The 27,004-nt window shown below is 41.4% G+C and overlaps 1 protein-coding gene across 1 annotated transcript in view; it reads right to left on the bottom strand.

The window, feature by feature from the left end:
• The window catches only part of LOC117822008 (adenylate cyclase type 6-like), a 44,523-nt gene extending 17,839 nt beyond the window's left edge, over positions 1–26,684 (bottom strand). The window contains exons 1-4 of the mRNA XM_034696601.1: positions 26,389–26,684; positions 23,077–23,261; positions 22,048–22,954; positions 345–494 (exon numbers count right to left, since the gene is read on the bottom strand). Coding sequence (XP_034552492.1) covers positions 345–494; positions 22,048–22,953 — 1,056 coding nt within the window. The 5' untranslated portion in view covers position 22,954; positions 23,077–23,261; positions 26,389–26,684. The remainder of the gene's footprint in view (positions 1–344; positions 495–22,047; positions 22,955–23,076; positions 23,262–26,388) is intronic.
• Between the last annotated feature and the right edge of the window lie 320 nt (positions 26,685–27,004).

Genomic DNA, 27,004 nt, shown 5'->3' with positions numbered 1-27,004 from the left:
GTCACTCTGCCTTGCTGGCATCTGCGTGGGAATGTGTTAGTCAAATAGAGAGGAGTGGAGATATGTGTTACACTTCAGAACATATTGTTGCACTTGAAACTGAGAGAAAAAATTAGACCAGAAAATGTAGACACCCATTTGTTGCTCTTTTGCATTTGTGTATGTGTTTAGTTTTCCTACAGGACGCGGGCAAGGCTACACCTCTCATTCATTTGCTTAAGCATGCGTCTACGTCTGTGTGCGTGTGTGTGTGTGTGTGTGTGTGTGTGTGTGTGTGTGTGTGTGTGTGTGTGTGTGTGTGTGTGTGTGTGTGTGAGAGAGAGCATATGTGTGTGGGTGTGTACCTGCTGCTGGTTTTCCCTCTGCAGGTGCAGTCTGGCCTGGATATATCCTCTCGTCTCCTGGAAGGCTTGTCTCTGGGAGACCTCAGCAGGGTAGTGGGTACAGATCCCGATCATGTTAGTACACAGGAAGATCAGCACGTTGGCACTAATCTGGGGTCACAATAACAAACAAACACACACATATGGGAGGGAGAAGGAATTAAAAAAAAAACATGAGTCCTACCAAACATGCACATGTCACATCATAAGCAGAAAGTGAACTCTGCCTGACCTGGGAGGAGTCAATAAACAAAATTGATAACACTCTGTGTCATAGGATTTACTGTGAGGAGGAAAATTCCTCAAACGTCTTAGGAGCCATTAGATGTGATCTGGTTAGAGATGATGAGCGTGGCCTCGTGGCTGCTCTGTGAGGGGACATTTTCTTCATGTCGCGCTCTGAACAGCAGAGAGGAAGCCCAGAGGGTTTAATGAGATGCATGAGTGGGGACACGTGAAGACGATGCCGCTCATGTTTCTCATTCTCCGGAGCTGAGAGTTTACATTGTCTCGATGTTGTACAGAATCAAATCAAAAGAGAAATAATGTCAACACGTAACCAGAGAGTGAAACTACAGCTTTTGTTGAGGGGCAAAAAAAAGGATGTGAGTTTTCAAAACACACTTTTTATTAAGCTGAGAAAAACACAAAAACATAAACCATTACCACAAAAAAATGTCCTGCTTCTGGTGGGAACTCACATTTTCATTACTAAAGAAGAGGAAGTTTGAGAATTCTAAATGCTGATTTCATTTATTTTCTGATGTAACAGTGAAAATGCTTTCTTTATTCCCTTATATCCATGTCGCTACAGGCTCTCCATGCTGGTCACAGACATCACACTCACTAGATGCCACTTTTCTGTGGTTGAGTTTCTCCTTCTGGTCTATTCGTCTTCATACGTTTTATATATTGTTTTTTTTTTCGTCTGATCAATTCTGTCATGCATGACAAGACACAATGAATACACCAAGAGATCCTATTTTCTGTGTTAGTGTCATCATACACAGTCCATGATACTGCACAATAAACAGGTCTCTAATTTCTGCTCAAGCAAAGAGATAGAGCAAAAACCCTGTTCTCAGAATGTAAGGGGTAGGAATAATATAGGTGGAAAGACTGAGAGGTTTACAAACACAGTAAAGAGCAAGCGGCAACCTCCGGTCTCAAACTATGAAGCCCATGCGGAAGTGTTATTAACTGCAATACATCAAGAATCCGCTTGAGGCTGGCTGCAGAAACACCGGAAACCACATAGAAATGAATGGGAAAAAGCTGATCTTTGCAGCATTAATAAACGTGTTTACAGCCTGGTTCAAAAAACGGCTTGTTTCTACGTAGCTAATTTCTCTATCGGCACACACTGTACGGGGGAGGATTTTTTTCTAACATGACGGTTCAGAAGATATTAAGATTACAAGTTTTTGCCCAAATAAGGACATGGCTGACTTGACTCCCGGTCTGGAACACATAGCTGTTGGCTAGGAGGCTCAAACCCCGCCTCGTTACGTCACACTCTGCCTGGTTGAGTTCTGCATTTCCAATATGGCTGCCGCCGTCATTTGGCTTCAAAACAGCGCTCAGGAACAGATGGGTGACGTCACGGATACTACTTCAATATTTTATAGTCTATGGTAAAGAACAGATAACTTATATCTCCATCTAATTACAGAAACAATATAACAGTTACTCTGTTTCTTTACATCTCTGCTATCAACAGACTCTACACTTTGGCAACCAAGCAGCAACTTCAGGAACAAAAAATGAAGTGCAGGGGTGCAAAAAAACTCAGATCCTTGAGTGTCCACTTGGGGCTGGTTACCAAAGCTAAGGAGACCCCATGAGTCCCATGATGTTTCCAGCCTGGTTCAAAAAACAGTTTGGGTCTGTACAGCCTATTTCTCTATTCATGCACAATGTTGGGAAGAATGTTTTTTCCTCAACAATTTTTTTGGGGGTCTTTTTGCCTTTATTTTGATAGGACAGCTTGAGACAGACAGGAAATGTAGAAGAGAAGTGAAAGACATGCACTAAATTATGCCAGTACAGGGAATTGATCCTACCAGTGCCACACTTTCTGCGCCCGCTCCACCAACTGAGTCAAACTTGCTAACCATGCATTTGTATCACTTTATGACTCAGATGTTTTGAGAACAACAGAGATTTATCTGCATAATTACGCATAATGAGGGGTGGGGCTGACTTGACACCAAGCGGCAACCTCCGGTTTCAAACTATGAAGCCCATGCGGAAGTGTTAGAAACTGCAACACATCGGGAATCTGCTTGAGGCTGGCTGCAGAAACACCAGAAACCACATAGACACCAATTCAAAAAAAGACGATCTTTGCAGCATTAATAAACATGTTTACAGCCTGGTTCAAAAATATGGCTTGGCTCTACATAGCTAATTTCTCTATCCGCACACACTGTACTGGGGGTGAATTATGATAACGGTTCAGAAGATATTAAGATTACGAGTTTTTGCCCAAATAAGGACATGACTGACTTGACTCCCAGTCAGGAACATAGCTGTTGGCTAGGAGGCTCAAACTCGCCTCTTTACGTCGCACTAAGTTAGGTTGATTTCTGCATTTCCAATATGGCTGCGCCGTTGATTGGCTTCAAAACAGCGCTCAGGAACAGATGGGTGACGTCACGGATACTACGTCCATACTTTAAACAGTCTATGCTTGACACAGAGGGGGGTGTGTTGAAGCTATGTATCACTTAAAGCCTTAGCTCCAGCTAAGTTAGGTTGAGTCAGCATTTCCAACATGGCGTCCACCATCTCTGGGCTGTGTTAACGCCTCTTTAGAAACCAATGGGTGAAATCATTAAGACGATGTCCATGTTATGGTGTCCTCTTTTTGGCAACAATGTATGATATAACACTGAGGAGAACATTTACTGTCAGAGCACATATACATTTTCCCATGATGCCTCAAACGAAGCAACTCAGAGAGAATTCCTATCTTGTCTCATATGAGAAATAGTTTCTGTATACATAGTGATCTACATTGATGTTGTTTACCCTCCACAGTCTTGCTGCTTTCTAAGCCCTCTTCTACTGTAACTGTTTTCATCATGATTGTATAGCTTGTTTGACATGCTTTGGTTGCGTCATGCCAATAAAGCTACATGAAACTGAAAATAAGAGAAACAGAAGCAACCATTACTCTAAGTTCCTTCTCTGTTTGCAGAGGCATGAGTTATGTTACTTGAACAGGGCTCTAAGACTGCAGAGACACATTCTGTAAAACAGCATTATCTGTAGCCTGAGTGAATTAAGTTAAGATACTGTATACTGCACATTGAGCTTCGCAGGGTCAAAGACCTTAAACGCATTCCTCTGCTCTGCTCCAGCAGCATTCTGTGTGTGCCTTTTGTCTCCCTACATGTGTGTGGTAAGCTGCTGTGTAAGTCTGTTAGTTATTTCTCTTCTCGCTCGTTCACAGCAAAGACTGAACATCAGAAATGGAGCTCTGAGATCCGGGCTTCCCCTCCCCTCCTCTCCCCTTCCCTCCCTCACACACACACACACACCCACATATACGTGCACACAGACATCCTCTACATGCTCAGAAACACACTCCAGCCTGGGAAAGTCACTTGACCCTTGACCGGAGCACAGAGTGTTTCCTCTGAAGATGATATCATCAATAATGAGAAAAAGACATGCAGGCACCCTGCACACATAAAAACTCCATTTCAATCAATCTTGTTTACAAGATCTTGACTAAACTGGATGACATGAAAACTCCACTACCAGTATTTTTGAACTATTGCTGGTATGTTGCCAAACCAGTGTGTGACTGTGGGCATGTTTTAAATTGTGGGGTTTTGAAAAGCAGAAGAAAGATAGAGCACTGGAGATAGAGAATGATTATCTGAATATTTTCATGTCTTTCATTTTAAAAAGAAACTAGCACACTTCAAAGTTAACATCCACACGTTGATCGAAACTCCCAAAACAAGTTGACTCAAACGCACCCTTAAGATTTTCAGCACTGTCCTGGGATCAGGTTTGGACTATATACACACAAGAACTCTCCTGATGTTGTCACAACACCAGTGACAATCTAACGACCTGTGCTTGAAACAGAACACCATTACCTCAGGACAGAGAGAGGCAAAATCCACTGTTTACTCCGAGAGAGAGAGTCGGTGCTAGCTTCTTATTTCACCTGAAAATAAATGGCCAAACTAGATTAGAAGATCAGCAGTAAGCAGAAAACAAACCCACTGATGTTTGCAGGTGCAGAGGCGAATGTGCTTGATATATTTGGCTAAATACAAACCCCTGATGTAGCTGATGTAGCAAGAGGGCAATGACACAGCATCCAAACTTCTCCTCATTTTTTTTTTTTTTTACTGTTGAGGGATACCGATGAAGCCCTGGAAAAAAGTTTTCAGGACCAAACAAGGAGCAGTTTTTCCCTGAACTCCTGGAAGCAGGATGATAGAGAATGGTTGATGACAACTTTTAAAGACCTAGATCAGAGCTGTAAAGACAAGGAGCATTTCAACTAAGAGTTTCGGGGTCTTTTAGCCCCCAGAACTACTTTCCCCCTAACTAAAAGGTTCCTGTGCCCCCATAGTTGTCTGCGTTTCTATCGCGGGCTGAAGTCCTGGGTAGATTGTGCAAATCAGGCCAGGGACGTATGGAGGAAAAAGTTATATTAAATCATATTTTGAAATCTTTTTTTTTTTTTTAAGTTATATTTTTGGCCTTTTTGGCTTATTTTATAGGACAGCTGAAGAGAGACAGGAAATGTGGTGAGTAGGGAGTGGGGGAAGACATGCAGGAAATGGTCGATCCGCCGGGAATCGAACCGGCGACCCCTGCAACGAGGACTGAAGCCTCTGTATGTAGGGTGCTTAGACTGCTAGGCCACCAGCGCCCCTATTTTAAAATCTTAATAAAAAACTAAACTAGTATGCATTCTCAGGAACTCCCTCTGTGTTTCAATAACTGTGTAAACTCCACTAACACTGTTACGCTCAACCGAAAGTCCCAGGACCTTTGAAAAGTATTACCCCTCAAGCAGGGGCTTTTTAGGGGGGAGATTATCTACCCCTGAACTAAATTTAGACCCTGGTTCCTCCGGTCGAGACGCATGTAGTTCAGGGGTAAAGTCCCTAGTTCCGGGGTAAAGTTCCTGCGGTCGAAAAACGCCTATAGTGGGACACCTCATCATCTGGCCATAGAGGATCACCAGTGACTTTGAATATCTAACCTTGTTGCATCACTCTTATAGTGACAAACCGATTGTTTAATAAATCATTGACGAGCCTGGGCAGCCTGATAAGCATCATGATGTAACAGACCACCACTGTGGAGCTGACACTTCCGTCTTGAGGGGCTCTGATATAACCTGATCGCATTAATCCCAAACAGATGGCTCTGAACAGTGAGCGCCAGATAACTCAGTTAAGTGGCCTGTCTGAGATACAGGGCCACCTGCAGTTCCCAGGACCACACTTTATATCCCCACAATACACTCAATTTACATTCAGCCAGTTGAGTTTCCCATGTGAGTGCTCTGAGATTTCAATCCGAGAAACAACTGTCCTCTATCAAATTGATTTCGAGAGCTTGGAGTGGGCCTAAACGCGGCTTAGGAGGTCCCACATTTAGGAATTTGGGTATTTTGCTGAGCAGGGAAAACACACAACAGTGCAGTGATAGCAGAGATACTCAGCTGTGTGCTAATGTCACGCATGTGGAGACATAGCAACTATTGAGATGACGCCATTGCTCACAAAAACTGGAATTCAGGTCTGGCATTATTTGAGCTAAACTACAATTAAGTACCTTCTTAATTAACCCAGCGTGAAAACACTGAATAAATGAAACTACAGTGTTAGGAAACATGAAGGAAAAAGCTTGTCCTGATGCTGAGTCCTGCTTAGTCACCACGTTTCTGGAGATTAGGAGCAAAAGCATTTCCAGGGGCTTTTGAATAAATCTTGTGTGTGTTGTACGAGTGTGTGACTCCATTCTGACAGGCAGCTCTTTAATGATGTTGCAGCGTGTTCTGTCTGTCACTGCACTTGTTTCAACAAGGCATGGAAATTTGGTACAGACTCCAAACAGACATGTGGTGTAAAGACAGCAGAGGAAGCTCCCTCTCATTAGCACGCTGTCTCTCTTTATAACCACTAAGCTGGACTTAAAAGCATCTACCCCTGATCATTCTTACTGCAGACTTCTTGAACTCAAAGATGATCTTAGCCCAACATTTACTTAAGCAGGAACCTCTTGGCTGCAAAGTTAAAAGGAGTCCAAACATTGGCTTATAAGGTGCGGCTCTCTGCAAGGTGCTTTCTACAGTTAAGGCAGACCGATAATATTTTTAAGAGTGAATGAAGGAAACGGATGGGAAAGATTTGTTCTTGGCAAACACAGAAAACACATTCAACTTCAATGATATCCCAGAGGACAATCCTCTCACGCAGAAGAACACTGGCATAAACATCTTTCTTCTCAACATAAAAGACATTATCTGTTCATTCAGAGGACAAAATAACTTATGCAAAAGCAGATGTTTCATACTGATCAAGAAGACATGAAGGTCTTCTGCTATAACCTGCATTAAACACGGACAACTCAGTGACATCCACCGTTCGTTTCAGAGGTAGCGTTATGAAGTCAGAAATCGGCAAATCGTATTGCCAGCTGGCAAACAACCACAGCGTGCCAGGCTGTCAGTCAAATCAGCTGCATTGTGTGTTATTATCATCGACTGTATAAATATAGACGTAGTATCCGTGATGTCACCCATCTGTTTCTGAAGCTGTTTTGAGGCCAATCGTCAGCAGCAGCCATATTGCTGCTGTCGAGCGATTGTGACGTAAAGAGGCGGGCTTTGCGTCTCCTAGCCAACGGCTACAGTGTTCCCGCCTGCCAATCAAGTCAGCTGTGCCTCTCATTGGAAGACTCGTAATCTAAATATCTCCAAAATTGCCATGTTAGAAAAAAATTCACCCCCCTCACAGTGAGAGCACATCGAGAAATGAGCTATCCAGACTACACTCGTCTTTTGTACCAGGCTGTAAACATGTTTATTTCTGCTGTAAACATCAGCTTTTTTGAATTGGTGTGTATGTGGTTTCCGGTACTTCTTGAGCCAGCCTCAAGCGGATCCTCGATGAACTGCAGTTTTTAGCACTCCTGCATTGGACTCATATTTTGAGGCCGGAGGTTGCCGCTTGGTTATTATGTGAAACTGATCTGATGAAAATCAATGAGTTATAAAAGAAGTTCACACCCCATTGATTATGATTTAAGAAATGAGGTATAAAGATAAAAAAACACATTTTGTAACGTGATGTGAATTATTTGCTTCTGATGGGGTTTCCTTGGCTTTCACAACAAGCCTCAAGTGGACCTTTGAGGAACTGCTATTTTGTATTGTCTTGTTTCTTTTAAACACTGGGAATTATGGCTTGGTCTCCGCTCATGTTTCTTCTTTAGAGGGTTCATGTGACACTGTGACCACAGGCAGAGCTTGGTCACAGGCAGAGCTTGGTCACAGAACAATGAATATGTAACTAACAAAAACTCCCCAGCAACACAGCGAGACGAGGCCGACATAAAACTGATGACTAGAGATAAAACAGTGTTGCTTCTTTAAAAAGAGGCCATCTAATCAATGTTTGGATAGTACAGGAAGTTTTAAACGGCCCGCTGTGATTAATTCAAATGTCCCACAAAGCATAAGCTCAACTGAAAACAAAGTTTTCACTTTACAAAGGCCAGAGTTCTTTATCCCATGAGTCCACACACAGACTCTGGGGACACTGACTGCTGTTGACATCGGGGCTTCTCTCCAGCTCACGACCTCTGATAGGCATCTGGAGCTTCTAAAATGTCTTACAGAGATACGTCAAAACATCGTCAAACTCTCCTGATTTGAGCCTGAAAAGACAACATGTCAACATTAAGAGGTAAAAATAGAAAATATTATGAGACCTTGTTGCACTTGATCTTATCTATTTGAGGTTAATATTAGTTGTAATTACTAACACGAAAAAAGCCATTCCTTATAAAGATAACTATTGTAGAGGGGTGGGGGTGCCTGTCTTTGCCATCTTGGGTCTTTGCCATCTGGAATCAGAGCTCTGTTTTCGTCACGGCTCGGGCCAAACCAAAATTGGTCTCAGGCGACCAGAGAGGCCACGAAGTAATCTTTGTGAAAGACTGAAGCAAATTCCACAAAGCTAAATAGAGCTGGACCCAGGCCGCACATCTGTCACGAATCCAGATCCAGAATTAATACATGTCCATTTACGTTTTCCAAACATGAGGAAAATTTCCCAGCCGTCCTGTAAGCACTGACTAAAACAAACTGCAGCCACTTGCTAAAATTACCCACTCGATTTTTCAAATCTGACCAACATTTTTTTTCCTATAAAGCCAAAAGATAATAATGATAATTTATCCTTTTAAGTCAGCCTTCAGTTTTTAGAGGTTCAACAGTTGGGATTAGGACACGTTGCATTTGTCCGGCCCATATTCAACAACCTTCCTTCTACATTTGTGTCTGTAGGTAAGTGTAGAGCCTAAAAAACAGTCATGAGAACATTAACAGAGGACTGTCTGGACTTGGAGGAAAGAAATGTCAGAGAGTGAAGTGAAACAACTTTCTGGCAAATCCCACAAAGACAGGAGACGTTCTTTGTTGCAGTTACATGGTCATTTGAGATCTTTAAACATGGACGCTCCCTAAACCAAAGCAGAAGGGTCAGACAAGCCACAGTTTTAGCCGTCTTAATACTTAACTGTGGTTCATTTGACTTGGCCTTAATGTCTCCTCTCGGTTTTACATCTGCTGCTTTCGGACATTTATCACGTCCTTTATCCCTTCTTCCCACACACTTCCTGTCTCTGTGAATTAGACAGACAGCCACAGAATAATCCTGCATTAAATAAAAATGATTAAATGAGTGTGTAACCTCAAGTTTTTAAGGTTGATGTGCACTAATCCATCATGAAGCTCTTTTTGTTTTTGTAATGTCATTCTTCATGTTCCATTGTCATGTCTATGAATCTAAAGGATAATTTGTTATTTTATGTATTCATTTATTTTTTGTTTACAATGTTTATTATGAAAGTATTTGCTTGTTAGTCTACAGATTTCTTTTACGAGTTATTATAATTACTACATTTACTTTTAATATTATTTGTTTTATTTTTGTGTTTATTTATTTTTTCATTCTTGTCACTCTTGTCTCTAGGTTTAGGGAGGGTGGGTAATATGGGTGGATGTGTAATAAATGTTCTTGTTTTTAAAATGAAAAACTATAAATAAAGATATTTTCCAAAGATACAAATATAAAACAGATTGATTGATGCTTGGTTGAAGCAAATCACAAGAATAATATTGAGATATGAACGGCAGAAATAGTAGTAGAAGCACTACTGACAGCATCATCAGGTGATGATCTGTCCTCCCAACTTCTTAAAGGCACTGTGAGGAGTTTCCATGTTGATTCTGGTGACCCCTTTGGTTGTAATCTGTCCTGTTTTACAGGACGAGGACTTCATTTCCCATGAGTGCCATCACCCGTTGTCATAATGACGTGGCTCTTTCAAGTGCAAGCATTTGCTGTGGAGGCAAATGAAAGGAATACAGATCTACTTCTATTTGTTCAAGACAACTTTTTGTAGGATGCAGAGTAATAAGGAAATGTACCGATTTGTAACAACAAAGATATGTGACCGGAGATAATTGTGTGTTTGTCAGTAGTCTTGTCTGCTCAGTGGTCCAGGCTGGGGTCAGTGTTTGACTGGACAGACTGAGATTGAGGAGGGGAGGGGAGGGGAGGGGGGAGGAGGGAGGAGGGGGAAGGCAGGGTGGTGGGGGTGGGGGTGGGGGGGGGACAGGGCCGGACACAACACTCTCCTCCCAGCTGTGTCCTCGCTAACCTCTCACTTCCTGCCCACTCACACCCTCGCAGGCGCAGCTGCAATTACAGCACGGCGGCTTTTTGAGAACACAAGATTTACTTAATAGGCTTTAACAAACCAACCAGCCCACCAGTTCAATACTCTCCTCTGCTGGCTCGTCCCACTGATCTGAACTCTGTGAGGGAGTCCAGACCTTGAACTATGTGACTGTGAGCTAAACATCCAGGAATTTTCATTTCAGCTGCTATTGGCTCAAACTCCTTTTAAGCACAATCTACAACATGATCCTACGGTCACCATTACGCTTTGACACAAGCAGGTGTAACATAAGTCTACTTCTGACAAGTAAAACTACACGGTGCATCTTCTGTTTTGCCCCTGAACATGTTTTCCTTCTTCTTCTCTCCAGTGTCTTGAAATACTTCAGACTAGAATTAAGAAAGGCAGCTTTTTACTCTTTAATGAGAAGCGTGTGTGGGCCAATAAAAACATACAAGAGTTTACTTTGATGAACCAGTTATATAAGCATCTGCTAACATGAACAACACAGTTTTTACTGGTGTCCTTCTCGGTTCTGACTCTTCTTGTACACAATATTGACTTTTACTACAAAGCACACAGATCAATACTGGTACGAGAACAACAGGTTATAGTTTAAACAGCGGTGGCACGAGAGCAGCTTGGTGACTGTTTTAACTGAAGTGTTAGGCTTCGTCAGTCAATGATGAGCTAAGACTGAACTCATGCATGGACCACATCCGCCTCCCAGACTTCAAGAAAAAACATCACATGTGACGTACATGTTTGTGAAGCCTGATACATCAGGCGTTTCACGTGGATAAAACACACTGGGCGCTGAGCTTCAACACATGGTTTGAAAATTAAAAGCACTACAGCCACTGTACTAGTATATGTTTCTGTGTGCTGACCCTGTCTTTATGAAGTATCCATCGTGTTTAAGGGGCTTTACACACCATGACAAAGACTCTTTGTGAGTGTTTTAAGCACATTTCATGTTAAGGACAACGTACAGTCTGACAGCTGTGGCTCTTCCTTACGGCATAAAGGTGCTCATGACACTTTATTCCAAACAAAGAAAACAGCATCGTCTTTCTGCCTCCTTAAAAGGAAACATGTTCATTTTTTCACATGTGCGAGGGGGTAGTGTTACAACAAAGTCATTCTCTTTCTAAGCTTTCTGCTACAGAGCTGGTCCCATCAGATACTGTGAAGGCAAAAAGACAGTGTGTTACTTCCTTTGGATTAATCAAGCGTGTGTGGAGTGTGTGAAATTACATCATGAGACTGGAGTCTTGTTATGGTATCTGACATCATTCACTGAAAATGTGAAAAAGCCATGCTTTGAGACACTGAGGCTGGGTGCTTTAAACACAATAACTAACAGGAAAAACAGTCCACACTGAGTGGATTAAATAAGACGGGAGGCCTGTTCTTTCCATTTCATTAGCAGGTCGAGCAGGTTAAAGAGGGTCTGTGTATGTCAGTAAAGACATGGGTTGTCCACAACAGCGGTGTATATTTCAATAGCAGGAAGGTGTTTGTGCAGATAGCGAGCATGTTTGTTAATTACAGCTTCACCCTGGCATTCTCACGCAGGCCGGACATATGTTGTAGAAGTGTAATTGTAACTGGGGAAAGTGGGATAACAAGACAGTTGGCTTGTCTGACAGTGACCTCTGACAGAGAGCCATTCACCTTCCTGTCACCAGCGCTAGGATTGGGTGCTCTACACTTAACAGGATCTCTAAAGTAAAACTGCCCTTAAAAGCCTCAGGGCTTGCGTGCTCTACAGATCAACATTTAACACCGCTAATGGATTCCTAATATATATCTCTTGGCCGTCCGCCATAGCAGTTCAGCCTCAAATCCCTGTATTTACTTTTGTGGAGAGCCAAGTTGTTAGTAAACCATGAGCTGTTATTAGAAGCCTGTACTTCCTCATCCCTGACTCACCTACTATTATTAGCCAGGCTATTATTTGCCTTATCGCCGGCTACATTCTAAGAGCAATACTTCGCTTATCGCTAATCCTAATTGCTCCCACCCATGGTGGTGGAAGCTATCCGGGTTTGTATCATTGCCTCTGGTTGTAATACAATAAGGGGGATGAGTCACAAGCTCTCTCCCTCTCTAAAGGGGAGGGGATGGGAAGAATGGGGGATCTATTATTTGAGGCAGTGCATTGTTTGGCACCCACAGTACCTGATGATGGGTTCTCACCATTTGATAGCAGCCGAGTGAGCTGCTCTGATCCATGCAGACAGACACAGATCACACACTCCACTTCTTGTGTGCTGTGTGTGTGTTCGGCTGGACATAATGTGCGAACACAGGACACTGAATTCGCTTAATGTAAGTCAGGCTTGGTGTCAAACTTCAATACTCATCGAGTGCGGAGCAAAATGTGTCTACAGGATCAGGTATCAAAGTAAACAGATCTTTGCATGTTGGCTCTAAATAAAAAAAATAAAATCTTTTTTTTTCACATCTGACTGGATCTAAATCAGCATTTTCATTAGGGAACAAGTATTGTGGTTTTTTTTAAGTAAAGCATGTAGAAAACGTTTTTTCTTAATCATTTTTTAATACAGACGCTGATTTTAGGATGTAGTCTTTATTCCTGCTAATACTCCAAAAGAGGTAAAAGTGAGATTTGTTTTAATTCCTCAACAGCATGACTCCTTTTAGCTGATCAACACCGAAACTTAAAGAAGTTATCTAAGTGATACAAATATGATTAAAATGTAAACAATACCCCACCCTATTAGAAGGCCTCTGCAAACTCTGCCTCAGTTTAAAAATGAAATATTCCTCGTACATCCAGAAAAGATAATAATCCATGAGAGATAACTGATAATACTGAGAAAGCAAAAGGTGTCACACACAGCTGGTGCACTACTTTATGAAAAAACGTCATAAATAATTGCATAAAGGTTAAGGTAGCCTCTGCGCTTGCTGTCTGGTTTTTCTTACATAACACCAATGTTCTGGCCTAAATGCATTATGCATGCATCGGTCAGGCCTGTGACATTTCATTGATTGGTATCTTTTTCTCCATTGTTCAGCAGAGGTTTCAGTATGTTTCCACTAGTCCCACATTCGTTGACCCCATAACAATCTGCCAAAGGAACAGGTTTTTCCTCTAGCGCCGGATCAGCACACAATAACAAAAGCGCAGATGAGATGTACCTTTGAGACTTCACTCTTTTATTGACCTGCCTGTCGATAGCTCCTCCTCGGGGGACTCCGTTTAGAATTTGGTTAGCCAAATATATCCTGCTGCACACACAAAAGGACTACTTCTGTTTGGTTCCTTGTTAATCCCTGTATGACATCTTGCACCCCGGCTGCTTCTAAATTCTTAGAACTAAACAATGACTCTGCAAGTCACATAATCCTCCTAAAGACTCAAAGGCGTACACATGCACAGCTGTATATACTTAAGTTATTCAAATAAATATATCAAAGCAGAATTCTTCTGCACAGCACTAGATGCCAATCATGTCGGGGTTAGTACTCCCCCCAAGAGAGATTGACAAACCAAAACAAGAGGGACAGGTGGTCTCTCACAGATCAGCACCCAGGGGCCAAATGAATCTGCACCAAGGGATGTGTATTTGAGTGCATCTCTATACGTGTGTGTGTGTGTGTGTGTGTTGGTTGTATGTGTGTGTGTGTGTGTGTGTGTGTGTGTGTGTGTGTGTGTGTGTGTGTGTGTGTGTGTGTCATGCATATCTGACTTCCAGCCACAGTCCAAGTGCTTTGGGACATGAGCTTAAATCAAATCTCAGGTGACTGGACAAAAGTAGACCGTTGCATGAAGGCATTTTAAACTGAGGACTATTTTCATTCTTTATTTTGGGTGCATCTCTAAACTCAAATTTAAATGTGGATGCAGTAGGTGATATAAAGTTAGACAATGCTAAAGTAACCGTTTTACTTCAGGTGTGCTGAAACTAAAAGCTACAAAAAGGCCTTAAAAAGAAACCAGATCAAAACAGTTCTCTTCAGTTGGCTCTATGTGATGCAATGAAATGTGCAAAAATGAATTAAAATGGGGTTGTTAAGTAATTAAATGTATTTATTAGGTGAGACCCCTTGAGATTTACCATCTCGTTTTCAAAATGGTCTGAAAAGGGGGTCCTGTTTTTAACTTTCCATGCGCAGAAATTTCAGAGAAACCTGACATAAAGCCAACATAAACAGAAAAACAGAACTCTAGATCCATCCTCCAGTCAAAAAGCTGCTGGTCAAACTTGTCTAAAAAGACTGTAGCAAACTCTAAACCAAATGCAAATGCAAACTACAAGGAAGAGGTGTGCAAATCCCAGAAAGAAGTATTGACGAGGAAAAAATGAGCCGACCCCTCTGCAGCACTGGAGGGACTTTAACACAACAAAGTATCCATAGAGAGCTTCCAACAGCTTGACTCACTTTGCAGTCCAGATGTGCCATTCAGTTTACAGTGATTCAATGAAAAAAAGTTATTGAAATCATTGACACTGAAGACAGGTGAAGAAGTTTGAATTGGTCAAAAGTGAAAAAGCAATAGCTCTGAATTATAGACTATATATATATAATGGACAGCGTCGCTCCGCCTTTCGTTTTGAAGCCAAAATATCCCGTTCCAGAATGCTGCCATCTTGTACATTTTCTGCGGCCAGAGTCTGGGCAGTAAGGAGTTTGAGTGTTTTGACGGTAACAAGCTCCGCCCTACAGCGTACTGTCCCAAGTTCCTACGGAGTTTCTCTCTACAGCAGCTGTCAACAAAGTAAAACCGGATGTGAACCTCTGTTTTTTAAACTCTAATAACTAATGAGAAAGAAACTTTTTAGAAAAAAGAGGCCTTGAACTACATATCACCATAGCATACGGATGTGAGAAACATTCGTACGCCGTGTATTTATTTTTTTAAGTTTGACTGGAGCCCATTCAAATGAATGCAGGAGACAGAGATCTTGACCTATACTGCAGCCAGCCACCAGGGGGAGCAGTTTTTGTGGCAGCCTCACTTCGAGCCGAGGAGATGACGTCCATTTTATATACAGTCTATGCTTTGAATAGGGTTTACCTGTTTAAAAAAAATCAGTGGCAACGATCAAAGAAAGCCGAGCAAGTAGAGAAAAAAGTGTATTAACTTTCTGTCTTTCCAAGCTTGAATTCACACTTGTTTCGTTCAAGCTTTATCAAATTAATGTTACCTCCAGGGCTTTAGTCAAGACCAAAGTCTAGTCCAAGACAAGGCTGTGTCCAAATAGAAAAAGATGAAACTGCTCATTTCATCCAAGATAATGATGTAATCAAAGGAGCAAAGTATGTATTTGTGCACATTATTCAAGACTTCCTGAGAGAGTCTGAAATCATTTTGCAGGGGGTGTGTATTCAAGCTTGTAGAAACCCATGGGGACATTGTGGTCAGGACTCAAGAACAGCCCGAGTTACGTCAAATAAAAATCTTTCTTACAAGGTGCAACCTGTTGAGATAAATGAGCATCGTAACTAGCTGCTTCCCCAGAACAGTTTCTATCTTGATCTCTGTGTGATTGTCTGAGGAGTCGCAGCAAGGAGATCTGATGGACACAATCCCCATGAGTGGGTGAGCTCTATCTCAGATTGTTGAGGTATAATGTGAGCATGAAGTGATGACTCAGAGAAAAGTGGAGGGGGGAAAAAAAGAAAGAAGACTGGCGGCTCTTTTACATTTGGAGAGTCAGCTTAGCATTTCACACTCTCCATCAGTTGCCATCGCATCAGCTTCCACAAATGCCCCCTTCTAACCTGCTTCATTGTGAAGGTCTCTCACAAAGACCCCTTTTTGTCATCTCCATCATCGCTCTCACGTCTTCTCAGCCCTGAACCTGCATGAACGCCCCACAGGGACAACACAAACAAGGGGAAAAACAAGGCTGGGACACAGAGGGGGCTGGAGGATGATGAGGTCCCAGAAGAAGGAAGCAGCTTTCCCAGAACAGAGAGTCTGGCCCTGAGACGCCAGGAACCACAGAGCTTGTGTAAGCTTACATGAGGGTGTGACAGACTGAATGGACTCCTTCTCTATTCATAAAAGTGCAAGCAGCTTAGGAGATATCTGCTGGTACTAAGGATTGACCAAAAGACACCTTGTGCTGCTTTTTTGAGGGAGAAAACACGAATCACCCTGAAATCATCTTGATTTACAACCCTGATTCTAAAAAGTTGGGACGCTGTGTAAAATGTTAATAAAAACTGAATTTGATTGTTTGCAAATCATTTAAAACCTAAATTAAAATGAAAACAGTACAAAGAACACATCAAATAATGAAACAAATAAAGATATACATTATTTTAAGAACATTTATGCCCATTTTCAATTTGATGTGGCAACAGGTTTCACAAAAGTTGGGACATGTTTACCATTGTGTTGCATCACCTCGTTTTAACAACACTCTGTAAATGCTTGGGAACAGAGGAGACCAGTTTCTGGAGTTTTGAAGGTGAAATATTGTCCCACTCTTGCCTGATATAGAATTTCAGCTGCTCAACAGTTCAGGGTCTCCTTTGTCATGTTTTCTGTTTCATGATGCGCCAGATGTTTTAATGGATGACAAGTCAGGACTACACGCAGGCCAGTTTAGCACCAGGACTCCTTTATTACAGAGCCATGCTGTTTTAATAAGTGCAGAATGTGGTTTGGCATTGTCTTGCTGAAATATGCACAGTCTTCTCTGAAGGGGCTTTGTCTGGATGGCAGCATGTGTTGCTCCAAAACCTTATATAATGTTCAGCATAAATGGTGCCATCCTGGATGTGGAGCCACCCATACCATGGGCACTTCAGCATCCCATACCCTCATGGATGGTGGCCTTTGAATTGTGCACTGATAACCCCTTAAGCGGTCCTTCTCCTCATGTTTATGGTTTCCTTTTTGCATGGTACAGTTTTAACCTGTATTTTAGGATGCAGCAATGAACTGTTCACAGACGATGTTTTTTGAGCCCATGAGGTGGTTTCTACTACAGAGTCATGTCTGTTTTAAATGCAGCCTGATAGATTATGGCTATCCAGTACTGTTTTTCAGCCTTGTTCCTTTGTACAGTGCTTTCTCCAGCTTCTCTGAATCTTTTAATGATATTATGGACTGTACATGATGAAATCTCCAAATTCTTTGAAATTTTACTTCAAAGAATACAACAATGCTGAACCATTGTCTCATGCAGTCTCTCACAGAATGGTGAACAATGGTGGTCAATTTGACCTGGGTCATATTCAATCATCCAAAAATGTTGGAACCCCAAAAAATCCCAATACACATTTTTTTTTAAAACAACTCATTTTTAACTCCATTATTAACCATTTAAATCCACATTTGGTCCATTGGTGTTCTTTAATTCTCGCAGACCATGGTTCATGTTTAATTTATGGAGTGATGTTAATAAATTAACACGAGACACCTCTTCTGTCACATGCTGCCCAGATTTTTATGCTGCATTTAAGATAAGATAAGATACTCCTTTATTCATCCCACAATGGGGAAATTCACAAACTGGTTTGGAAGGCATATATTGCCTAAAATAGACTTTTAAAAGGGTCAATTTGACCTGCAACATAACAGGAGGGTCAAAAGATATTCCTCCTTGTTTTTTTTTTGTTTTTTTATGCAACTTTTTCAATATTTCGTTGTCCCTGTCTTCACTTTCCTGAAACGTGTTGTTGGTGAAAGATGTATTCATAATGAGCAACATTTTACACAGTGCCCCAAACTTTTTTGGAAGAGGGTTGTAGATTAATGTTAAGATGAGTGCAACACAGCTGATAACTACTGAGAAAATTGTTCAACCTAGCAGTGCCAGGCCCCTGTCCCATGACTGATCGCTAAGAGAGCTGTAACATACAGTATTGGGGGGTCCAAACCCTCAGGCAGGGCTGCTGTCAATCATCAGAAAGCTAAAGCAACAACCAGGGCTGGAGTACACGGAGGCAAGTCTGGGGCATTTATGCTTAACATACCAGCTCACCAGACTAGTAGAGTTCTGTCAATATTGCCTCATTCAGAGTGGCTCCATATTCATCTGGTTGCTTAATAGCAATGGTTGGTAGAGAAAACCAATAACAGGTCCAGGCAGAGTTCAACCCCTATGTGTTTTAGAAGAGCAAACATGACAAATTCAAACAGGAACAGATATCATGTCAAGTTGAAGTTTGTGACATAATTCTGACATTCTTTAAAGGGGTGAAAAGGGCTACTCGTAGGCCCTCATAGAGAATGTTAAAATTCCTCACTGACAAACAAACAAACAAGGCTCCACTACACTGCACGGTAACAATCAAAAGAGGGAGGACAATTGTAGGTTGATGACGCAAGTGACTCTAACTGTCGATGTTTTTGGAGCCATAGCTGTCATAATGGAAGAGCAACACTGCAACTAAAAGCGTTAACCGTGGCCCCGTATATTTAAGTGTCCTGTTATGCAATGACTTTCTGACAGAACAAGCATTCACAACACTGTGGACCTGACATTGACAAAGCTAATGGAATTTGGTCATCATCATTTTATTGATAATGCCTTTGCTTCCTACTGCGAGGGGTAACAATGCCCTATATGGAAGCAGCCTGTTGTTGACTTGACAGTAAGAACATGTGTAATGGTTTGGAGCTGATATAACAGTGGATTATTTAGTTCTCCATTATTAAAAAAAATAATCAGCCATAGAAGTCATCTGTAAAGGTAAAATGCCAAAAATGAGTTTGTTCCAATGTGTGAAATAACTAAGGTTGTATTTTTTCTCAGTGTTACTTCATTCAATTATAGGGAACTTTGCATTTTGGATGTTGGTGGGACAATAAGGGACCTAATGCACACACATGCCACCAGGAATAAAAACCTAATCAGTGGGAAAAAACGAAGATTAAAATGTACCAGCTTTAGCATTGTATGCAGAGGGCCGCAGATATGGAATGAGCTCGACGATGGGTTAAAAATGTCACATTCCATCTCCATCTTCAGAAAAAAACTAAAAATTGCAACTTTTGGCAATGTATGATTAATTTACTGATCACATCAATGCACCAACTAATCTATGTGTGTAACCCACAATATTGGAATTGTCTGTTGTGTGTTTGTTGTCTTTCAGTATGTTGTTGTTGTTGTATCTTGTCTGTTACCACTTTATTTGTGGGAAATTGGGCCCCCTATTAAAAGCTTTAAATAGCTTCCTTGGGGCCACCCCTTTCCACACATCCAAACATTGTGAAAATGTTTACTGAATATATGAAGAGTTCATTTGTAAAAACAGATAACTCAGTTTTTAGAAATGTTCAAAAAACACATTTCTTTTTGATATGGATTCCTAATAAAGTTACATTTTCAAGATATCTCTGATTATTTAAGTCTTTTTGGACTAAGTCAAAGCCCCCCAACCTCAGTTGATTGATCATACCAAAAGCTAGTAATAAAAAAATATGTTTTTTTTCATTTTTATTTTGTTTTTTAAAAGTGAGTTAAGTGTTTTTGCAAATTAACTCTTCATATATAGATGTACATTTGTGATGATGTGTATGAATAAACTAAATGTTGGGTTGGGTTGGGACCTCTGATAAACATTTTGTACTCCTTTCCTTTTAACCCCCCCCCCCCCCCCCCCCCCCCCCCCCCCTCTTTTTTTTTTTTTACATACTTTGGAGTCATTTTAAAATTAACAAATTGCACAAATAACAGACGGATGAATCTTCTCCAATTCAAGTATTTGTTAGTTGTAGCCCTGTCAAAGACAGTGTTTGTGTTAATTTGAAGGTTTGGCTGATCATGAATAGTTTTGAATCCTCAAGTATAACTAAACACAACAATCAGATGTATTGTGCACCCTTCAAACAAAAAGACATTTATCATTCTGAGAAAATTAATGAGACTCAGACAGCACATACTAAAAGAATTAACAGCTACAAGTAATGAAGAAATATTTCGATGTGTTGGGAGCTACAGCCATAATAAATTACTTTTTCCTGTGTTCGTTTTATTCACAGCCTCCATTCGAAGTAGTCATCATTCTGTTTTCCATCAAATTCATTGCACAATCTGAGTTTTCCACCCCACCCTGTGTCATTTTACCACAATAGCCTCCTTGTTGTGAGGAACTGCGTCCTGAATGGCACCATGCTACATTATCATGATATTCCTCCACAATGCAGCTAAACGGGCTCATTCAACCCAGACGACCTTCTGCAAACCCCAACAGAGTTGCCAAAGCCCTACAGCACAAAACATAGGCTCATTAAAAAGCTCATTTTTAAGGCTGCCGAGATCTACAGCATCATCTACTTTTAGTACGCCACCTTTGACATGGAAAAGTGGCTGAGGAGTCTGCACAATGTTTGTCCTATATTGACGGAGAGAGAAAGAAAGTAGGGCGTTTTGACTGGTGAATACAGTGACAACACTGGGCTCAATTGTACGATGATAATGGTGGGCCATGACTTGCACCAGTCTGAGAGATGGGTCTTGTTTTCTCATGAATGTAAATGTCCACTCTGACTTCAGAGCTTGTTGCTGTTTAGCAGGCAGAAAAATTCAAGAAGACGTATCAAGGATGAAAGTTGCAACAGAAAAACAACATTCCATTATATAAATGAATGTAATGACTATTAAAGGATAGTTTCACATCTCTAAGTCTATCTTTGAACGATTGTCAAAGCCCAGATCTCTATGGGCTGCTGTCCTTTAGTGCTTAATGATAACTGGGAAGAGATCCGTTACTATTATGACTTCAGAGTGATGGGAAACAAAATCCACAGTCCTCCTCCTGTTCAAAAATGCATCATGAAGCTCAGCCAAAACTGATAAGAGGCTTCAGCAGTCTGAGCTACACCAATCTTCCAAAGTTATGATCTTTTTTTGAGAGACAGTGTAACAGGAATTTTATATTGAAGACCATACTGTTCGATGTTTTTCACCCACTTTATTATCAGACTGCTTAAGCCTTGTATCAACTTTGGTTGAATTTTGGAATGTTTTTTTTTTTTAATGCAAAAATACAATGACTGTCGATTCCCTGATGACATTGAAATTGCACTTTAAAGTGACCAGCAAAGAGAGGAGGAACATGTATAGTGAAAATTATTGTCCATTTGAGAGTTTTTCAAAAAGACTTTTAAAAATTAGAAATTGACTTTAAATAATGCAGAAAGTTTGCCTATTTTGACGTCATTGTTTATCTGATGTCAAAAACAAAGGTGTCCATCTCAATAATATTCTGTCTGTGTGAGCCTATATTATGCGAATTAATGACTACAAATGCCTGAAAGCAATAACTGATTGCCAGTTCTAATGTGAGGAAGCAATCTGCATGAATAAAACCTATTGACACCTGAATAACAATAATATGCTGAATTTTGGTTAAATTGTGTTAAAGCATTTGTTTTTTGTCATCTGAAGATTTCATTAGATTTGTGTCACGATTTCTTGAAGCTGAAGGTGGCGTCTTCAGCTTGCTACATTTATATGACAGATAGTCCAGAACCCAAAAGATGCTAAGTTTAAGATCATGTCAAACAGAAATATAACAAGATATAGTCATAGTTAAAAACATGCTCCTACAGACTGTAAATCTACAACCAATAATGCCAGCTCTAATTACTGACTACATCTCTGATCATACAGATGTTGACATTACAATCTAACTTATTGTAATATCAACATGGATGTTGCATTTTCAGACCTGATTTTCATCATGTTTGACACCTGCTGTCACTCACCTGTTCAAGGACAAACTGGTGCTTCGGGTTGAGCTGCCAGGCGGTCACTACATTTATGATGGACAGCACAGCTCCACAGACCACAGCAGCTCTCATCCTGACTGGCAGCAACGTGTAGATAATATAGATAAAGAAAACTGTCCACCAGATGCCCTCTGACGCACTGGGGGGGTAAACCACCCACGCCCCAAATACCTGCACCACGATTAACAACCCAATCACCAGGTAGCTCACGATCCACATGTAGTCCTGGTGGAAGCCGTTACGGTTGCACACCACCATCATGGCAAGGAAGAGAGCCATGGCCACTGAGAGTACTGAGATATAGGCTATACCACCTTTGTGGGGGGTCCGGTGGATGCAGTAAATAGCCAGGATGACTCCGCAAACCACCACCAGCATCCCCATAAGCATGGTCAGAGAGCTCTGGTTGAGCCTGAAGAAGTAGCGCTGATAGAGACGCTCCAGCTTGGCAGACTGAAATTTCTTGGATTGGAAAATCCAAATAAACCGTCTCCAGCAGTCCAGCAGAGACATCGCCTTACAGCTGCCCTCCGCTAACTCCCCTGATTCCTCATCTTTCCTCCCTTTCAGATCACCATCCTCAAAGCCTAGATCCACTGCCTTAAGACCCAGATCCCCACCGCCGCCACCCATCCTTGTCCTGTAGTGGTCCTCCTGCCATCCACAGCGCACACCAAAGTGGCCCCCGCTGGTGCCTGCTGCGCAGCTGTAATGTTTAGAGGCTGCATCAGGGGGCTCCAGGTCCTCAGGGTCTCTCAGGCAGCTCATATAGTGTGGGTTGCACAGTGATGAACTGTCCTTCCTTTTTTTGCCATTGCGCTCTCCCCATGCAGTCTTTCGCTCATCCGTTCTGCCTCTGAAGAGGTCTCTGGCCCACGACATCCTGAAAAAACAAAGATGAAAAAAATACCTTCCGATTGAAGATTTAGACTTTAAATCATCAAATATTCTGAAAAAATATATTTTTTAAAGACTGTAGGAGAAAGAATGAAGAGTTCTTCTCACCTGTGTGGGCTTTATCTCTGCACTCTTGGGCCAGGCCACTAGTTTATCCCAGCTCACACACACCATGAGCTCAGACGGGTCGGAGGCATCAGAGGTGCGTCTCTATTTGAGTTGGCATTTGTGAAAACAGTCAGCATGTCAGCCCTATACACTGCGCCTGTTACTCCTATACACTGCCTGTTTTCCTGTGGGGAAAAAATACACATCAAAATTGACTGACAATGTTTTAAAATCCAGATCAACATGGAAAAACAAAAATCAGGGTAAACACACACATTACATTTGTTGACAGGGTGACTGTGTTTGTTTATGTTTGTATTTGCAGATATTCTCCGGCAGAAAGTTTGAAAATCAGGAAACAATATCCAGTAAATGGCCTGGTCATTTTGTTTCCCCCCCAGCAGCTTAGGAACAGCATTTCCATGGAATTTACTTGCTGTTTTGTTTGCAAAACACTGGATTGTGACGGCCAAATCTCCTCCATGAATTACCTCATGCATCCGTAGGTAACAACCGATCATCTTTGTCATCAAGCTGTAAAGTCAAACAGTCCTATTTCAACAAACTCAGATGAGACTTTCACAGAAGAATAACAACTGTTCCTGGTTGGACAGCCTGGCGACGCTCTATCACTGCAATCTGCCTCGAACATCTTGAGTGGGCAGGGACGGGTGTGCTCTATTTGACAACAAAGGCCTTCTGAGTGGGCACCATCAGAGATCAAGAGCTCTCCAGTCCAGATTAAATTGTCCATGCTTCCCCCATTAGCTTTGATGACTCACTATGGCCGGCTTCTGGCAGCACATGTCAAGGACACTGCTAACCTCTAAACTTAATAAGCAAATCTCTGCCGTGCTGCCTGAGCTGAGGCAACAGTGAGAGGAGAAAATATACATGAGCTGCACACATGATGACCAGGTTTGGGATCAATTACAGTTTTTGCATGAGTTTTTCAACAGACAGCTCAAAACAATATCTTATTGAAAGTGAGGTTTCAGTGTGGTTCATGGATTTTGTCTAAATCTCTTCGTGGGCCTGAAGGACAAAACTAATTTACAAAAGATGAAACAGTTTTACAAAGTTGCAGACAAATTTTACATTTTGGAAAACAAAATGTAAATTTAAGAAAACAAATTTACAAAATCAAAAAACACTTTTAAAAGCGGTGAGACAATTTTACAAACGGCGGAACAAGGGATCCTGCAAGGGAATGTACCAAATACCAGAAGTGATCCGGGAGTGATCAAGTGAGGGGACATTTAGTTTGTTTTGATGGAGAGAAACCAAACGGAGCAACGTTTGGTACTGGTACTCCGTTTGGTACCGGATCACTTCTGGTGTTTGGTCCATTCCCTTTCCCTTAAAAATAAATGTAAATTTGTTTCAGAAATTGTAAAAGTGTTCCGTTGCTTGTAAAATTATCTCACCGCTTGTAAATGTGTTTTTTTTTATTTTGTAAATTTGTTTTCTTAAATGTAAATTGGTTTTGGGCTTGGTAAAAGTGTTTTGCTGATGTAATTTTGTTTTATAAAATGTAAAAATGTTTTCTAAAATGTAAATTTGTCTCCATCTTTGTAAAAGTGTCTCATCTTTTGTGAATTTGTTTTGTCCTTAAGGGCAACCGTAAAATCCCACTGTAGTCCCACAAAACACACTCAGAAGTTTTTGCTAGCTTGGAAAAAGATTCTGATGGGTACAATAAATAAAACACATGTTTATCATCTTGGAGCAACAAAACTATGATAAACTAACACCAAATCATCAACATCATACATCAAAGTAACAGTGTTTGTTTATTATGACCCACTCCAGAATAAAGTGTCCACTTCTCTTCATGCCCCGAGCTTACAGGCATCTTAACCTCGACTCACCTTTGATATATTTACGACAGGTCAGACAGCAGGCTCTTATGTAATACACTGTACGTGCAAAACAAATCCAATAGAAAATAATGTCACCAATACAAGAAGAATTGAGTTAGCTTTGGTGCATATATTGCAAATTATTATTATTATTATTATTATTATTGTTATTGTATTATGTTATATTACATTATTATTCTAACTCCAACTCATGGTCATATTGCATTCCCGTATTTTTTTTATTTAATGCTTAATCTGTCATCACTAACCATAATCACACCATGTCAACCTGTCACTACTAAGAATGTTTTAATACTGCCTGTAATTACTTCTGTTTAATTTAAATTCCATTTGTAACATTGTATATATCTAAATTTTATTCTAGCTTTATTTATCTATTTTTATTTTTACTTATTTTATTTTATTTTTACTTATTGCAACTTCTTTCTTGATTGTACTTATGTCTGGGTTGCTTTAACAACTGAATTTCCCCCCTGGGGGATCAATAAAGTAATATCTTATCTTATCCTATCTTAAATTCAAATGGTGATGCTTTCACTTACAGTTGAATATTTCAGTATCCTGGGTAAAAACCATTATGCCCTCCACCCTGCATCCCTCAATACACACATATGACGAGACAATGACCAGCATCTACACCCCCACCACCTCTCTGTCACTATTGCTAACACAGACCTGATGTCAAACAACATGTTTGGCACTTACACGTGTAGGCCCAGGCAGGTTTGGATGCGGGCAACCGGCCGAAGCGCATTACATAACAGGACGCCCAGAGTAGCCTACATGTGAAGTCGCCAGCTCAAATCAAGCCTCTTAATAAAAAGCACACTTACACATGGACACCACAAACACTGCACGACTTGTTTAAAGGCTGAAGTCACCCTGGAAGTATGTGGACTGCAGAAGAAAAAAGTGCAGCCCCGACACACATCACCAACTTATCAGGAGTAACACATTCCGTCGGGCAACTTCAGCTCTGGAAGCAGGTCTCCTCATTGCATAGGGATGTTCAGTTCAGCTCACAGGACTGGGGTCTAATATAGGCTACAAACTGGGCCTGTCTCCCTCAATATAAACGTGTACGTCATTATGTTTAGACTCCAAACAGGTCACTGGACCAGAGGATATTGGTGAAAATACGTCTGGTCACAATGCAAAGTACATCAGCGGAACTCTGAGATCATCGTGGCTTCGTTTTAAATGTGATCGACATGATTTCCCTGAGCCTGGATAAGGACCAGTGTTTATTATGTGGACAGTCCTGCAGAACAGTTCAGCCGCAATCATCACAGCAAGCACTGGAGTACAAGTCAGCTGTTGGCATTCTGCTGTATTCTCCTGCAGTTTAGCTAGCCTGCAACACATTAACATTGTGCAGATCAGTTTCCCAAGACTATCTAAGCTACAGAGAGAGAGGTAGTGTACTTACCACTGGACATCCTCGTTATTTCAGGAGTAACTGTAAGACCGCAGTGGAGCTCCAGTTTGGCCCCGTCTTCGGTCTTCACGCAGCCGCCGTCACACGCTTCACATGCGGGTCAGTCCGGCTGAGAGGAAGGAAGGGAGGGAGGGAGGGAGGTGGTTTGATTCTGAGGGAAGCAGGGGGGAAACTGAGGAATCGGCCAGGCAACCTTCGCTCTTCTCAACCAGAGCTTACAGTACAACCCCGCTGCTGCTGTTGCTGCTGCTGCCTCGACCTCCCCGACTCTCTCTGCCTCTCTCTGTCATACTCACGCGCACACAAGCACACACTCGCACGAGCTGCATTCCCATTCTCGAGAGCACGAGTCCCCCTAGAGGTGGTGCGAGCGTGTCTCTTTGCTAAAGAGTGAGTGATTTACACTTTGCTGCAATGTTTCCAATTTGTTCGTGTGCTTGTTCTTTCTTTTCTCATTCATGGAACAACCAACATTGTCTAATAACTTTAAAGATAACACACACATAAGAAGTATTTTATGTTTCAAAGTGGCAGATAACAACATATAACACAACCAGAAATGTCAAACATCCCATTCAGACAGCGTTGTAGCACCACCTAGTGGTCA

Source organism: Notolabrus celidotus, chromosome 11 (genome assembly GCF_009762535.1).
Source record: "Notolabrus celidotus isolate fNotCel1 chromosome 11, fNotCel1.pri, whole genome shotgun sequence".
Lineage (NCBI taxonomy): Eukaryota > Metazoa > Chordata > Actinopteri > Labriformes > Labridae > Notolabrus > Notolabrus celidotus.
This window is presented reverse-complemented; position numbering and strand designations above follow the sequence as displayed.